Source organism: Cucumis melo, chromosome 11 (assembly GCF_025177605.1).
Source record: "Cucumis melo cultivar AY chromosome 11, USDA_Cmelo_AY_1.0, whole genome shotgun sequence".
Taxonomy (NCBI): Eukaryota; Viridiplantae; Streptophyta; class Magnoliopsida; order Cucurbitales; family Cucurbitaceae; genus Cucumis; species Cucumis melo.
In genome coordinates this window covers 230,486-248,570 of record NC_066867.1, presented here as the reverse complement: position 1 = coordinate 248,570, position 18,085 = coordinate 230,486, and the positions used below count along the sequence as shown (strand labels likewise).

General features: G+C 36.5%; 1 protein-coding gene across 5 annotated transcripts in view; it reads left to right on the top strand.

Annotated features, from left to right (window-relative positions):
• The window catches only part of LOC103499596 (uncharacterized), a 29,140-nt gene that overhangs the window by 10,238 nt on the left and 817 nt on the right, over nucleotides 1-18,085 (top strand). For 4 of the 5 annotated variants that reach the window (XM_008462619.3, XM_008462621.3, XM_008462618.3 and 1 more), the window contains exons 5-12: nucleotides 4,417-4,477; nucleotides 4,563-4,661; nucleotides 6,887-6,981; nucleotides 7,733-7,795; nucleotides 8,502-8,615; nucleotides 9,114-9,181; nucleotides 15,716-15,826; nucleotides 17,842-18,073. In XM_008462619.3, coding sequence (XP_008460841.2) covers nucleotides 4,417-4,477; nucleotides 4,563-4,661; nucleotides 6,887-6,981; nucleotides 7,733-7,795; nucleotides 8,502-8,615; nucleotides 9,114-9,181; nucleotides 15,716-15,826; nucleotides 17,842-18,073 — 843 coding nt within the window. The remainder of the gene's footprint in view (nucleotides 1-4,416; nucleotides 4,478-4,562; nucleotides 4,662-6,886; nucleotides 6,982-7,732; nucleotides 7,796-8,501; nucleotides 8,616-9,113; nucleotides 9,182-15,715; nucleotides 15,827-17,841; nucleotides 18,074-18,085) is intronic. The other variant, XM_008462622.3, reaches the window with a different exon arrangement.

Genomic DNA, 18,085 nt, shown 5'->3' with positions numbered 1-18,085 from the left:
TGTATTGATTCCTTGCTGCGATAAAATAGTTAGTCGGAGGCCCCGAGGATTGTTTCTTTCTGAAATTTGGGGAGTTAAGTCATGGGCGAACGAAGCTCGAAAAGTCCAGATCTGATATTGGATGGGTCTTATGTTGCAGCTCTTGGCCTACTTTAGGTGGATGTTCAACTATTCGGGTATTCTCAAGGGAAGGCAAAAGGGGTGTTCGTCCTTCCCCTTGATGTTGCGAAGGTTCTTATCAAATTTGGAATATATGAAATGGTTTTTGAGCCATCGTCCTTCAACACAACACTCAACATAGCTCTAGAGTTTGTCTTATGTAGATAGAGTTAAGTCCCTTGGATTTACATCTCTTGATCATAATAAAAGGAACCCGAGTCATAGTGAAGGCGAGATTGAAAGTCTACAGCCCTCCTCGGGTTTGAAGTCAGAAAAAGAGAATCTTTTGGGCCTCTGTTTGGGCCTTAGCAAAACAGAGCATATCCTTAGGACAATAGAACTTCCCTCATTTGAGTAATTAGAGCTCTTCTTACTGGGTTCACAAGCATAATGAGGTTTATGTGGAAGATTTCCATAGTCTATGGATCATTTCCAGGCACTTTGCATGTAATGAATGTAAGGATATCGTCAAAACTTTGGAGGAACATTTTCAAGTCAAAATCAGCATCAACCCCCTTTATATGCGGATAAGGCTTTAATCTGTCTCCCACGAGGGAATTTTTGGAAGATTTTTTTTGGGACTTTTGGTAAATGGCAGGGTTTTGGGCCCTTCCATCTTTTAGTTGAAAAATGGAATAAGTTTAGACATGGCAAGCCAGAAGTTATCCGGAGCTTTGGAGGGTGGTTATCCATCAATAACTTATTGCTTGATTATTGGAAAAGGGATGTCTTTGTTGCAATTGGGAATTACTTCGAAGGACTCGAGAGCGTATCCTTAGACACATTATGAATAATGTGTCGAAAGCTAAAATTAAGGTGAGAAAAAACCTCTGTAGATTTTTACTGGCAACAAACGAATTGAAGGATGGATTTCTAGGAAATTTCTATCTTAACTTCGGCGATATTGAATTTATTGAAGAGCCTACAACCTTCCAAAATGCTCTCGTTGTCAAGGATTTATCTAATCCTATTGACTTAGCAAAAATCAATCAAGTCTTGAAAGATGAAGGTTTGAGTTTTGAGTGTCTTTGATTCGGAATGGGATTTTCTCACTTATCTTTTTCAAAGCCTGGCTTCTTAAGAAATCCTTTTATTGACTTCATTAGCAATTTTTAAGTTTTTCCGGTCGGGGATCCTTCCTCATCCCATCGAAATTGTCCTCCTGCCGCATTAAATTTAAAAAAGAAATTCAAATCTGGAGCGAACATGGGTGGAGAAGAAGAAGAGTTGCTTTCTCAGAGGGGAAAAATTTGCGGCCAAGACATTTGCTTTGCCAAATAAGAAATCAAGAGTCACATTGCCTTTAAGAAGCTTTTAAATTACTCCCAGGTTAATTTGATTGATACCACTTTAAAGGAATGCCAAACTGCAAACTGTCACACCTTAATGGGTGCACCAGATCTCTTCAAAGTTTCCTCTGGTCATTCTCTCTCCTCTTCTTCTCTCTATTCCTTAGCAAGATCAGGGTTGAGAGCTAAATCAAAAAGAAAAAAAAGATCTTCCTACATTGTCTCAAGCTTTTTCCAAAGTATTTCATTCGAAAGAAAAAAATGAAGATTTTGGTTAAAAGTGTTGAAGGAAAATTAGGATTTATGAATTATTAGTATTTTCCATTATTATTTTCCTTTTCGGTATTTTCCATTTATGAATTTTCCTTCTGTAGTTTCTTTGAGCTCTATATATATTCCTATATAATCATTATGTACTTTGAATTATTATGATTTATTCAATAATGTAGACATTTCAAGAATCGAAAAGAAAGAAATCTTCAAAGATCTTCCCACATTGTCTCAAGCCTTTTTCATAGTATTTCATTAGAAAGAAAAAATGAAGAAGATTTCGGTTAAAAATTTCATAAAGGCTCAAATAAGTGAAGATCAAATTCCTGATTTGCTAGAGGCAAAACATGTCTGTTGTCAAGCCTCAGCTCATTCCTGTAATACCAAGATGATTTCAAAGGTTATCCCTGACTCATTGGAAGTTAGTTGCACCCAAATACAAGCTCCAACCCACTCTACCAATTCAGATTTCACATTCTTATCATCCTACGCAGTTTGAATACTCTGAATTTTCTTTGCCCAACTCGAACGTGAAGTTTTTTTAGGGTCTTTGAGTAAAACCCCTTTCGTTCCCTCTAGAAAGAAGGGTGAGTCTTCATTCGACTCTCCTTTAAGCATTGTAGCGAGGAAGTGGAGTTTTGATAAGTCAGCTGTGCTTGAGAGGAAGAGACATTTTGAGCCATTAGAAACAGATCTTAATGCTCTATTTCAATGCATGGAAGAACCGAAAGTTGAAAAAACTATCCTCTGCTACTCGTTCTCATTCTCAGTCTTGCAAAATACTAGATCATCTAAAGTCAATAGTCGCTGATTGTGGACTTATTCTAGTTTGAATCTTCAGCCGCTGAATGTAAATCCCCCAGCGGTTGGTCAATATTGTCTTTCCATGATTTTTCTTCGCATGGGTGAGCGAGCAAAGCCTCACCGATTGTTGTAGCTTGATTAATAATGGTTTTTGTGTTTGGTCTTTGATTTTTGTTGCGAAAGGAGAGTAGCTACTAGGGATTTCTTTTGGGAACAGATTTTGTGGTTTGGAAGTCTGCTTCAAGTTATTCAAAGCAACATAAATTCGAAACTTCAATAAAGAGCTATTAGAAGAAGATTTGATCTTTGGGGTTGAGAGATAATCCAACAACTTGATTCCTGGATCAGATGTTCTCAAGTTATCCTGTTTTGTTCTTGTTCTAATTTAGTGGCCGATGTTGTATTATTCATTTGTTTTTGGTATTATGATGTAATCTTTGGAAGTAATTCTTTTTAGCTTGGGAAGTGCTTTAAACGTTGATCAATTGGAGCACTACTAGGGTGCCATCCTAGGTGTGTCATCTTAGCTCATTTTTTGCTCTTAGTATATTTATCTTGTCCTTTGAACATTAGTCTCATTTCATTTATTGATAAAAAAGTTTGTTTCGTTTAAAAAAAACGAAAAAGGAAGACAAAAATAAAAAAGTTATTCACTTGGATGGAAACATCTTGGAGCATCCAACATAAAAAATATCCAACCTTCATGATCAAGCCAATGAACCAACCATCATGGTTGGCCTAGTGGTAAAAAGGGAGACTTAGTCTCATTAACTAAGAGGTCAAAGGTTCAATCCATGGTGGCAACCCACCCAGGAATTAATTTCTTACAATTTTTCTCGACATTCAAATGTTGTAGGGTCAGGCGAGTTGTCTCATGAGATTAGTCGAGGTGTGCGGTAAGCTGGCCCGAAAACTCATGGATATAAAAAAAAAAAGAAAATGATCAAGCCAATGAACCCTAGAACTAATTTATGCAAAAAATCCTCTATTGTAAAAAGAATGTCCAGAATTTTCGGAAAATGTAAAAAACCTATTTTGTAAGAGTGAAGAAAATTCAATTGGGGATGAGTTTTTTGCACTTCATTAAATTTGTGTGTGGGTTGGTCAATAGATTTTTTTTCTTTTTTTTTAAACATGCCTTTTTATTAATAAATTAAATGAGACTAATGCTCAAATCCAATAGAATTATACTAAAAGCAAAAGAACTAAGGAAAATACAGCCTACAACTGAAACAAAGGATATACCCGGGCAACACAAATACGAAAACGACCTAAAAGTAATCACAAAAGAAAAAATGAGCTATTTTTTTTTTAAAGAAAACTGATCTCTTCATTGATAATAATAAGCTCAAAGTACAAAAGGTTTATGCAGAAAAAGCAAGCTATTTAAAGCAACAGAAATTAGAAACATCGTTAAAGAGCTAGATACAATTTAAAACTTAATTGATCTCACTAACAACACCCACTTCAAACTGAAATTTTGCTCACCAAATGCTTCAAGATGAAAGGAGAAAAAGAACACCATGAAGAGGCAATCGATAGCTTCAAAACTATCTTGCCAATACAGTTCTTTGCCCATAATCTTTAACTCTCCACTGGTAAGCATGAAATCAAAGACAGAACACACAAAAACAACTCTTAATCAATTGACAACAATCGGTTAGACTTTGCTCCCTTTCTCTTGTGAAGATAATTCTTGGAAAGACAATAATTGTTTCAAATCTGGGGAGAACTGCAACCAACAATTGAAGTATCAAACTAGGATAATTCCACAATTAGCAACTATTGATTTTAAATAATTGGTGAGACTCTAAATACCTTTGGAGGGTGCTTCTATTTCCAAAAAGCAAAGAGAAAAAGTAAAACTGTTAAGGTCTTTAAGTAATGTTTGCAGGTCAGGGGTGGACAGCTGTGGGGAACAGATGTGTACACATACGATTCAGATCTTGTTGCTGGTATGTAGAGTCCCACTGTTTTCTAGTTCTTGAATTGATGTGGATCTACGAGAAATAATGGAGGTTGTTTAAAATTGTTTTCTAGTTCTCATGCATACAGGCTACTGTCGACTTACAGCTTCTCCACCTCCACCTGCAATCCAGGAGTTGCGTGCAACCATCAGAGTATTACCCCCGCAAGATTGTAAGCCTGCTTATCTTTGTCTCGTTCTGTAGATAGTTAAGTCTTTGTCTCTCTCTCTCTCCCCTTCCTTTTATTTCTTGTAAAAAAGGAAACAAACTTCATCAATGACATGTAAAGAAACTAATGCTTAAAAATACAATGACAAATAAATAAAAGAAATCAAGCCTATTCATTGATTCTACTACACGCCAACTCAACCCATTTTCGACTTGGAAAGATGAGAGCTTTTTTTGTTCAAGTCAGCAATTTTCTCCTCAAGACAAAGTGACTATTATTTACATTCAATTAGCTTGGAAGATGAGGATACTATAGTTGTGTAAACCTAGGTGAGATAGCTTGGTGCATCTGCTAATCCCTGTCTTTCAGTTCCCATGGCTCATTATATCTTGTTGTATTCTGAATGATAGTCTCTTTTCATTTTATCAACGAAAAGCCTATTCCGTTTCAAAAAGAAAAAAAAAAAAGAGGAGAAAATTAGCTTGGAAGCTGAATTTCTTTTACATTTTAAAAATATGCAAGGTTGTTTATTTATTTTTTTAATGTTGATTTTTTTTGTTAAAACTCAGGGTTGATTTTCTTTTTGGGGAGGGATAGAAGGATGTTGTAGGATTCTGGTAAATCAGGGTATCTTGGTTAATTAGGATAAGGATTAGTTTCTTTATTGGGATTAGAATTAATTTGTTTTCTAATTATTTATAAATAGACAATTGTCTTCCTTTATTGATAACTTTATAATAGACAATTGTCTCCCTTTATTGATAACTTTATAATAGACAATTGTCTTCCTTTATTGATAACTTTTTATTCATAATAAACATTCGATTTATCCACGGATAAATCTCTCCTTTTATCCTCGGATAAATCTCTCCTTTTATCCTCTAGGCCATGCCACTCTTGTTTTAAGATCTTAGGGATACACCAGAAACGTGATTAATTAAACCGATTTGTTCTTTAGTCTTAAATTGATCATGTAACCTATAAGGGGTTGTTTGGGGGAAGGGTTGGGTTATGAAGGGTTAGTATTGTGATAAACCTAGTTTTATCATAACATGTGTTTGGGGGAAGGGTTTAAAAAGGCAGTTTTATGATAAGATGTGTTTGGGAGAAGGGTTTAAAAATGTAGTTTTACGGGGGAGTTGAAGAGTATAGGGTTATGGGAAGTTGAAAAAGGTTTAAAAAGAAGGAGAGAGAGGAAAGGGGGTTATGATAACCCTTCCCCCAAACAAGGGTTGGGTTACCATAATCCAATTCAATAGTGATAACTCATGGCCAAACGGCCCCTAAATCTTTGCAAATTATTTGTAATGATAGATGGGGAAAATTCCAAAGATGAATAGAATTTCACTCTTTGGATAATTGCTAGTAGTTTCTCTTTAAAAACTTCAAATATCAATATACTGATTTCGAATTTGAACAATTTCTCTACATTTTTCTCTTCCTTTTATTTTATTTTATTATTATTTTTAAAAAATATATAACTTTTCATTGATGAAAGGACAATAGACTGATGCTCAATAGATACAAACTCGACAAGGGAGGGAAATTTAGAAAAAAAACCAGAAACAGTAATGAAGAATGACCTTACTTGAACAAGATATGTTCTCTAGGTTGTACAATTGTGTCTTTGAATTCTACAGAAAAATAATGAAAGAACAATACTAAAATAGAGCATGAGCATAATAAAACTTGACCCTATTAGCAATATATAGTGATGAAATAACAATAACAATTAATTTCTTAACTTTATGGTTTTAAATTACTTATTCCTTGTTTATGTTATTGAAAAACATTCTTGTAGTTTGTTTGGATGCGTGCTTTGGTGTGGGATTTTTTGTATGCCCTTGTATTCTTTCAATTTTGGGGAACAACTGTGTTAAAGAGGTGTGGGGAGATTTAGTGATGTTTGGTCCTTGGTGAGGTTTCATGTTTCTCCTTTGGTGAGGTTTCATGTTTCTCCTCAGGCTTTGGCCTCAAAGACATTTTAGTCACTCTTTAGGTAAAAACCTTTTCTTCGGTGGAATTTTTATGGGTTTGGTCTTTTTGTATACCCTTGTATTCTTCAATTTTTTCTTAATGAATGCAGTTGTTTCTATGTAAAAGTGTTGTTCTAAACACTGATTTTTCTCTATTTCGTTCCATTTAAATACACTATTATTTTTGTTTTTTTTCACCCATTTTGTTGTAATTACCATTTTTCGTTGCTATTACTTCTAATTTTGTGTTAGGTTACATTTCTACACTTCGAAATAACGTTCGATCTCGTGCTTGGGGAGCTGCTATTGGTTGTAGCTATTGTGTTGAGAGATGCTGCATTGTGAAGGTAATGAAGCTTTTAAATTTTAGTTGGTTGGTTCTAAAACTTGATTTTTCTTATTTAATGTAATAGATAAAAAGAGTAGGTTTTTTTTTAATGTAAATTTTGTGTGTATGTGCATGCGTGTGATATCACACTTGTACAAGATCATTATCAGAGGGTTGCATTAAAACCTAGTATTGTTTCTTGAGTTTCAATTGTTTTTGGCACTTCATGCAGGGGATTGTAGTGAAGTACTTTTGTGGGGTTGGTAAGGGGGTCCTATCCTAGTGAGGACTAGAAAGTTATGGCCATTTGGTGTGTGCTTTTGTGGATTTTCTGTTTCTTTTCGGTTTGGTCGGGGAATTCTGTTTCAGTCTTTCCATTTCCAACTTTCCATCCGAGGTGAGTCAGGTGACCACTCCTATTTCCTTGGTTTAGGGTTTTGACTTTAGGTTTGGGAGAAGGGATATTCGTGTTTGGAGTTCTAACCCTTTGGAGGGCTTCTCTTGTATTCGTTTTTAGGATTTTATAAGGAATTTTGTTGTTGAGTCTGTCTTTGTTTTATGGAGGATCAAGATTCCAAAGAAAGTCAAGTTTTTTTTTTTTCCTGGCAAGTTTTGCTTGGTTGTGCGAACATAATGGGTAGGCTTTTGAGAAAGATGCCTTCATTAGGTCTTTTTTTATTGTTTTCTTTGTTGAAAGGCAGATGAAAACTTTGGATATCCTTCTCTGGGAGTGTCAATTTGTGAGATGTGTATGGAATGGTTTCTTTCAGGAGTTCAGTTGCTCGTCAGCAGGATGTTCGGTTGATGATCGAGGAGTTCCTTCTCCTAAAGAGGTTGTTTTCTTTGGTTTGTGGGGGTGTATGCCTTATTGTGGAATCTTTGGGGGAGAGGAACAATAGTGTTTCAAGTAGTGGAGAGGACCCTAGTGAGGTTTGATCTTTGAAGGTTTTATGTTTCTCTTTGGGCTTTGATTTCCAAAACTTTTTGTAATTATCCCCTAGGCAATTGTAAAAAAAAAAAAAAAAAAAAAAAGATATGTATATATATATATCCCCTAGGCAATATCTTACTTAGCTGGAAACCCTTTCTTTAGTGGGGCTTTTTTGTTTTGTTTTGTTTTGTTTGTTTGTTTGTTTGTTTATTTGTTTTTATTTTTTTTATTGTGGGCTGGACTTTTTTGTATGCCCTTGTATTTTATTTTTCTCAGTGGAAGCCGTGGTTTCTTGAAAAAAAAAAAAAAAAAGAACAGAGAGAGAGATAGCTTCATTAGTTTGGTTCTTGTTGAATAAAAGATAGAACAGAACGAGATGTTTACTTTAGAGGCTGTAGTGTGAAAGTATTATAATTCAACGACACTTTTCCAGGCCACCCTTCTCTCTCTCTTCTTTTTTCTTCCTTTATTCCAGGGCGCTTTAGTCTCTGGGCTATATATATTTATTAATTCTTTTAGTGATGTTAGAGCCAGCTGCAATATATTGATCTTTGTATTATGAAGCCTTCTTTCAACTTTGTCCTTTTTCTTTTTTTTTCTCTCTCCAGAAAGGAGGTGGAGCCATTGACCTGGAGCCGTGTCTTACACATACATCTGCAGTTGAGCCCACCCTTGCTCCTGTGGCTGTTGAGCGGACCATGACTACAAGGGCTGCAGCCTCTGTAATAACTTGACATAATATTTAGCATCTTTCTTCTTTCTTGTTAACTTTTGAGGTTCTATTAGTTTAGCATTTATCTAATATACAATAATAAAAGTAGTTTCCTGCTAGCAACATTGCTTCATTTTCTGTATTTAAGAAATGAATAAAAGTAGGCTCTTAAAAATTATGAAGATGATGTACCGCTTGATTTTATTATAGAAACAGAAAAAGAAAAGGGCTGCAAGGAAATGGTAAAAAAGAAATTTGGCTATTCTGCTCTTCATCTGTTTTATAAATAGCAGTTTTTTTTTACAATACACTGCTTACTGTTTATTTCACAGCATGTACGCACTATTCTCTTAACCAATTTAAAAGTTTCAAAATTGAATATATTATTAGGCTCAATTGAATGGTATATCTACCATTGCCATGATTTTTCGCATTCATTGTATTCTGTTTTCATTTTAGTAAAATAATAGTGAATGAGTAATTTACAATGTTGTGCTATATTTTTCAGAATGCATTGCGTCAACAGAGGTTTGTAAGAGAAGTTACAATTCAGTACAACCTTTGCAATGAACCATGGTATACTTCAAATCCCTCTTTCTCAAAAACAGAACATGCTAATGCTCAAAATACAATGAAACAAAAAAAAAAAAAACATGAATATAGAAACTTGTCATCAGGTTTAATACTACGTCTGCAGGTTTCTGCCGGAATGCTAAATTATATATACATTAGTATCTTTTCATTATTTCAACCATCATGGGTTAGTCTAATGGTAAAAAAAGAGACGGTCTCATCAACTAACTAAGAGGTCATGAGTTTCAATCCATTTGTGGCCACCTACCTACAAATTATTTCCTATGAGTTTTCTTGGCATCCAAATGTTATAGGGTTAGAACAACCCCTGTATTAAAAAAAATTTGTGTTTTTTCATTGTTTCAATGAAGATTCTATTTTTGTTTAATTTATTTTGTTTGAACTTGTCACATTTTGATTTTATGTATGTCTCATTGCATTAAGGTATGTATGTGCATTTCTTCTATTTAATACAATGAATTATATTTGTAGTTTGCAGTAATGCTTATACATCCCATAGTGCTGTTGTATGTGACATTTCCTCTTTCAGACAGTTTGACAAATGAATTTTCTGAACCTACTGTGTTCAATTATTGTCGATGTTTTAAAAAGACTTCTCTGGCTTTTGCCTTACCTCAAGACAGGGCTCAAACTTAGGAAGTCAATGATTCATGTTTAAGTTCTTTTGCTACACTATTTGATGATTTGGAAGTACATCCATCTGATGGAACTCCAAATTCAAATGGTAATTGCTAGCTTTATTGTTTTACTTCAGTACAAGAATAAGAATTGTTGATGTACAATTCTTGATTACAATGGAAAATCCTGTTCTTCTCTCAACCAGAAGATCACAGAACATCTCTTACAAATTCCCTCCAAAAACTTGTCTGCCACTACCCACTCACAGTACCGACTTTATACACTATTTCCCGCCCAAAAGACAGCTAACATTCCTCCTACTTTCCCGCCCACCGACCTTTTAAAATCCCACGTGTGTTTTGTTTTTAAAGAAAAACTAACAGACATCTATTTCCACACGTGCTCATTAAAACAATTCCTATTTCTTTCTTCTTGAATACACATGTTTGATAAGGGGTCTAACATTACTTCCCCCTTTTAAAGTCACCTTGTCCTCAAGGTGAAAATTTGGATACCTTTCCTTCATTTCATCATAAGATTCCCAAGAAGCTTCATGCTTGGGCAAACCTCTCCAACACACCAAAACTTCCCACTGCTCAGCTCCAATCTTCCGATATTCAATAGCCTCTTCCGGTTCAGATTTCCACATATAATTCTCATCAATAAACTGAATAGTCGGTTGAGAATCCGCATGCTGTCCCATCATTTTCCTCAGCTGAGACACATGAAATACAGGATGAATTCTGGAATTTTCTGGTAGTTGTAGACGATAAGCGACAGGCCCAATCTTTTCAATAATCATATATGGCCCGTAAAAACGTGGAGCAAGTTTTTCATTCCTTCTACTGCGCACTGTAATCTGTCTATAAGGACGAATACGTAGAAATACATATTCTCCCACTGAAAATTCAACAGCTCTCCTTTTTTGATCCGCATACAACTTCATCTGTTCTTGTGCTAGACGTAAATGTTCACGCAGAGAACCTAAAACAAGATCTCTTTCCAGCAACATTTCCTCGACAGTAGAATTCTTGGATGGTGAATTTCCATAAGAAAGAATAGTAGGAGGTTGTCGGCCATAAACAACTTGGAATGGAGTCATGCCAATAGAACGATGAAAAGTAGTATTATACCAATATTCCGTCCAAGGCAACCATCTAACCCATTCCCTAGGTTTCTCATTACAAAAACACCTCAAATAAGTTTCCACTCCCCGGTTGACAACCTCGGTTTGGCCATCTGATTGAGGATGATAAGCTGTACTTTTATTCAGCTTAGTGCCGGATAAACGAAACAATTCAGTCCAAAATTGACTAAGAAATACCTTGTCTCTATCCGACACAATGGACAAAGGAAATCCGTGCAACCTTACTATCTCTTTCACAAACAGCTCAGCCACCAACTTAGCAGTATACGGATGTTTCAACGGTAAAAAGTGTCCATATTTACTCAATCTGTCAACCACTACCAGGATTACCTCATAGCCACTCGACTTTGGAAGGCCCTCCACGAAGTCCATTGATATATCACTCCATATCGCTTGAGGAATCTCCAATGGGACAAGCAAACCAGCCGGAGATAATGCCAATGTCTTACTCCTTTGGCATACTAAACATTCCTCACAATGTTTTTTAATATCAGCCTTCATCCCCATCCAATACAACTCAGCAGCTATTCTTTTATAAGTTCTCAAAAACCCTGAATGTCCCCCAATTGCAGAATTATGAAAAGTATCTAAAATTACTGGTATCAAAGAGGATTGCTTCAAAATTACCAGTCGATTCTTATACATCAGCAGCCCCTTTTTCAGAGAATAATCGTTTACTTCCAATTCTTCACCCTGCTCTATCTGCCTTATAATCTTCTCATACTTAGGATCTTGAAACACTTCCTTTTTTACTATCTCCAAATCAACAGCTATTGGAATAGACAGCCCATACAATTGCACTTCTTCTGGTTTTCGGGACAAAGCATCAGCTGCTCTGTTTTCCACTCCAGGTTTATATACTACTTCAAATGAATAACCAAGTAATTTAGCTATCCATTTCTGATACTGTGGCTGTATAATTCTCTGGTCTAGCAGAAATTTAAGTGCCTTCTGATCAGTCTTCACCCTGAATTTCCCTATCAACAAATAAGGACGCCATCTTTGGACTGCCAATACCACAGCCATGAGTTCTCTTTCATATACCGGTCTAGACCTGTCCCTTAATGCTAGCGTGTGACTATAGTATGCCACTGGTCTCTTATCTTGCACCAATACAGCTCCAACTCCATATCCAGAGGCATCAGCTTCTATTTCAAACTGTTTAGAAAAATCAGGTAAAGCTAATACCGGTAAAGACATCATTGCTGATTTCAACCGGTTAAAAGCCAAAGTAGCTTCTTCAGTCCAGTAAAACCCTCCCTTCTTCAATAATTGGGTTAATGGAGCAGCAATAGTTCCATAATGACGCACAAATCGTCGATAATATCCAGTTAACCCCAAGAACCCTCTGATTTCTTTGACATTTGTAGGCTGTGGCCAGTCAGAGATAGCTTTAATCTTCTCTGGATCAACTGCTACTCCTTCTCCTGAAATCACATGGCCTAAATACTCAATTTTCTGCTGTGCAAAATGACATTTCTTTTGGTTGGCAAACAACTCATGATGCCGCAAAACTGCCAACACTTTTTTCATGTGTACTTCATGTTCTTCCTCATTTCTACTATAAACTAATATATCGTCAAAGAAGACTAACACAAACTTTCTAAGAAATGGCTTGAATATGTTGTTCATCAAAGCTTGAAATGTGGCCGGAGCATTGGTCAACCCAAAGGGCATTACTAAAAACTCGTAATGACCCTCGTGTGTTCTAAAAGCCGTTTTCTCTATATCTTCATCGGCCATTCTGATTTGATGGTACCCGGACTTCAAATCAATCTTAGAAAATAGAGTTGCTCCACAAAGCTCGTCAAATAGCTCCTCCACTACCGGAATAGGAAATTTATCCGGAATTGTAGCATTGTTGACAGCCCTATAATCTACACAAAAGCGCCAGCTCCCATCTTTTTTCTTTACCAACAGCACCGGGCTAGAATATGGACTGATACTCGGCCTTATTACCCCTGAATTCAACATTTCTTGAACTAACTTTTCCATTTCTTCTTTCTGATGGAATCCATATCTGTATGGACGTACATTAATTGGGTTAGTTCCCTCCTTCAAATGTATATGGTGCTCTATTTCCCTTCGAGGTGGTAGTTTCTCTGGCCACTCAAAAACATCTCGAAACTGTTTGATGACTGAACCTATCCCGCCCTTACTCTCCACTTCTGTATTTAACAAATAGCGTTCATCATCTTCCACAGTTCTTACTTGCAAAGATCGGCATTCAATCAGAAATCCACTATCCTTTTCTTCCCAGTTCTTTATCATATTTTTGAGGCTGATCCTTGCCTTAGTTAGACTAGGATCTCCTTTGATGTTCACTTCCTTTCCCTCGGCCATAAAAGACAGGGACAAATTCTTCCAATCTACTGTAGTAACCCCCAAAGAATACAGCCATTGCATTCCCAAAATTACATCAACTCCTCCAAGTTCCAAAGGAAGAAAGTCCTCCACTATTTTCCAATCCTTCAGCTGAACTTCCAGTTTTTCACAAACTCCTTTCCCCTGAACAGCAGCCCCAGATCCTAAGATCACACCATAATGTGAAGTTTCTTTGATTAGTAATGATAACTTTCTTACCAATTTTTCTGACACAAAGTTATGTGTCGCTCCACAATCAATTAAAATAACCACCTCTTCTCCAAGCAATTTACCTCTCACCTTCATAGTTCCGGGGTCATTTAAACCTACTACAGAATTGATTGATAATTCAACCACAGTAGTAAGATTTTCATTGATTTCCATGCAGCCCAATTCTTTTTCTTCTTTTTCATCTTCAACAATTTCATATTCTTCCCTTCCTTCTGTCACAACAAACATCCTCAACTCTCGTTGTTCCTTCATTCTACATTTATGATCTGCAGAATACTTCTCATTACATCGAAAACACAAACCCTTCTCTTTCCTTGCCTGGAACTCAGCATCAGGTAATCTCTTATAACTCCCTTCCCTTCGGTTTTCATTCGGAACAGAGCTTCTCAGTGTAATAGTACGTATAGGAAAAACAGTGTTGTTCTTATTGTCCCCTGCTACACCTCCAGTGGATGTTTTTCCAACAACACTATTTTGCCCCGCGATCTTACCCCCTGAATATCCACACATCTTAGCTTCAGTCCTTGCTATCTCCCTGTTTTCAACCATCTGGGCTACTTCCATCATTTCTGCCAAGCTCTTCGGTCGACAGAAAAATACTTCTGACCTCACCCACGGTAATAAACCATTCATAAACGTGTCTAGAATTACACGTTCTGGCAAGTCATTCACCGGAGCTACCATTTTATCAAACAAATTTATATATTCCTCCACGGTGCCTTCTTGTTTAATTCTCAAAAACTGTCCAGAAATTGTTCCATCCTTATTAGATCGAAAACGAACTAGCAATCTCTCTTTCATATTCGCCCAACTAGTGAACTTATCTCTCTCTTCTTGAGATCTAAACCAGTTTAATGCCGGTCCATCGAAACTAACTGTAGATACTAACATTTTTTCAGAATCAGTTAGCTTATGGATTTGAAAGTACCTCTCTGCCCGAAATAGCCAAGAATCCGGGTCTTCCCCTGTAAAAACAGGCATTTCGATCTTCTTAAATTTGTTTCGGTCCTGGAAGCTTTCGTCGCCGTCGCTTCTTCGTTCGTTCCCATTGGCTCTGAAATTTCGGTCTGCTTCTGTCATTCGGCTGGAAGACGCGTCGCCTTCCTTTCCTTTAGCTTTTTCAAATTCCTTCGCGGCGGTTTCTGTCACTATCCCACTCGTCGTCGACCTCTCCATCGTATTCGTTTCGATGATCGTGAATAACAACTGCTGCTGCTTTTCGGACTGAAGACGCATCAATTCGATGCTCTTCGCAATTTCGTTCAGGCTTATCTCGATCGCCGGCACCTTACTTAATTCCTTCTTCATTCCGGCAATCTCTTGGTCGATGCATTCCAGACGTTCCTCTATCCGAGTCTGAACCATCCTTTCCCAGATCACGGCTCTGATACCAAAAAATGATGGAACTCCAAATTCAAATGGTAATTGCTAGCTTTATTGTTTTACTTCAGTACAAGAATAAGAATTGTTGATGTACAATTCTTGATTACAATGGAAAATCCTGTTCTTCTCTCAACCAGAAGATCACAGAACATCTCTTACAAATTCCCTCCAAAAACTTGTCTGCCACTACCCACTCACAGTACCGACTTTATACACTATTTCCCGCCCAAAAGACAGCTAACATTCCTCCTACTTTCCCGCCCACCGACCTTTTAAAATCCCACGTGTGTTTTGTTTTTAAAGAAAAACTAACAGACATCTATTTCCACACGTGCTCATTAAAACAATTCCTATTTCTTTCTTCTTGAATACACATGTTTGATAAGGGGTCTAACACCATCACTATGGGGACATTATTGGTCGAACGAGCAAGGTCAAGTAGTGAACGCTTGGATGTTTTCTAGATGTTGTAGGATCAACAAATGTCACAGGAGATTCATGAGTAGCATATATAACTATCTCATAGTTAGGACAAGCAGGAAAGTACGATACATGAGGCATGCATTGTGTGATATCCTATGTTTCTTAAACAAGACATAAAACAACGATATTTGAAATTCATTATGTGGTATCTTATGTTTCTTGTACACTATATAAAGTAGACACAATTCACTTTGTTGTGCTAATGAAACCATCAATGCGTATTCCCCTATATTTACCCTATATAGTTTCACAATGTTTGTATTAAATGTTCCATTTACAACAATCTCCAGGATTAAATACAGTATAAGTATTGTTGCGGACAAAGGTCTAAAGAAGCCCCTCTACACATCTGCACGGTTGAAGAAGGGAGAAGTTTTATATCTTGAAACACATTCGTGCAGGTATGTTAAGTCCCACCCCTGGTGTTTTCCTTATCTCTGGCTCTCATAAACAAACTTTAGTTTCAAGCATGTCACTATTAGTCATTTAGTGATAGTCTGTCATGCGTAAGTTATAATCTTCAGAATTAATGATCAGTGACATACTACATTTGTGAGAAAATAAATGGCCTAAAAAGAATTATAACTCTATGAAGTTTGAATTGCCATTAAACTTACACGTTGGAAGGATAACATCCGTGCATGTGGATTGTGGCAGTAAGTCACCATCAACATATTAGTTCTAAATTCTAATATTTTCAAATGTTAAATTAATGCCGTGCCGGCAGTAGAATAATATTTTAAGCTAAAAGAGTTTATTTTTGGGAATGGATTTTATCTATATATAATAAATATAAGAAAATATTATATTTTTTGCATTAGCTTGTTATTTTCTGCTTGGGTTCATTTTTAGAATTCCATCATATTTATGTTACCCAAGTACAGTCTTTATTTAAGTTTTAGCTTGTATTTTCCCTTAATTCTTTTTGCTCTTAGTATAATACTCTTGTGCTTTGAGCTTTAGTCTCATTATCATTAATAAAGAGACTTGTTTCCGTTTCAAGAAAAGACATAAGAAAATATATTTTGTATGTACCAATACATGACACAAAAGATCAATTTACATTTAGATTCTCAACGTGACAGTCTTAGTTTTGACCACAATATACATCTTCGTTACAAGGAGGGATTTTAGTTTGAACTAATTCTAGGTAGGCAGGTCAGCATATTCAAAAACTTGCCCATTTAGATTCTCGATATCCCTAGAAGTGTCTATTCAATCCACCATTTCTTTTATAAGAATAGTTTCATCTGGTAAATTGATTATTGCATTAGAGAGGCTTTCAGTTAGGAAAATGGAAGGTGTAATTACAAAAATCTCAATAGCCCTTTGGTACAGTATACCTATGCTAGAAGAGAAAGAAAGCAGTAAGGGACAATGTAAAATGAGGACGTGTGGGTGGGGTTGGTGTTTAAATACCAAAGCAAAGAGTAGCGTACAAGCAGCGGAGTAAAAGGTAAATATAATGGTTCGCCTCAAACTTAGAACTACGTTCAGTCTTCTGCAAGAGCAGGCTCTACTATGATGAAGATTGAAAAGAACCCTCACACACACTTACAAATCTCTCTCCAAATAGCACAACAAAAGCTATTTGAATCCAGAACCACAACTCGGTATCTTGGAATAAACAAGAGAAACCTTTACAAAAATAGAAAAGTAACACTGTATTTTGCTTAACAATGCTCACTGCCACTCTCAATAATATGATGGAACAACTCTTGACTTTTCTTCAGAGGTTCGCGGCACTTCACTTCAATTTTCTTTCTAATTTCAGCCTCTTATAAACAAACGCCACTGCCACTTTTTAGTTCAATTAAGCTCCACCATCACAATTAGCCAGTAAAAGGCATTTACACTCACCTCCCATATAATTCAATTAAAATAGTTGCTTGCTTAATTAGAAAGAAAATTAAATGGGTCTTGTGAAGGAGTTTTGGGCTCCAATCCTAACAGGAAGGACCTGGGGTTAGTTTGGTTTTAGGTTACTTGTGGAGAGATGGTGGTTCCTGGACCTCCCTGAAAAGAGGCTGAAGGCAGTCTATCTCCTTTGCATGCTCTCTTGTTATGTTGTTTTTGTTTCCTTCGCCAATATATACTGGTTGAGTTTTGAAGTAAAAAAAGCTTGACAAGGCAAATGAGCAGAAAGGAAGTTCTTCCAATTAGAGTACTTCATTTTTAATATCATTGGTACACATTGGAGGGTCATCATAGTAAAATATCTGGCTGCAAGATGCATCCAATAGAATTATTCCAATTAGAGTACTTCCTTTTTAATTTTATTGGTGCACATCGCATTCTGGGTACATGGCCTGGTGTGCACGTATGAACTACATTCTGGAGAATTGATTTGACTGAATTGCCACATCCGTGAAATCATATGCTAGTAATAGTTTGACTAAAAAACTACCGTTTGAAGGTATGAACTCTGCTTTTCCGGAGAGAAGATGGTGAAAACCATTGCATCATCTCAAGGGCATGAAACTGAAGCCGAGAAATCACAGAATCACTTTGTACACTGCCCAAATGGTGAAAGAACTGATAACGATAATACTTTGATTGATGTGTTTCGATGGTCTCGCTGTAAGAAGCCACTGCCTCAGAAGGTTATGCGTTCTGTTGGTATCCCACTGCCTTCTGAACACGTAGAGGTACTTTTCTCC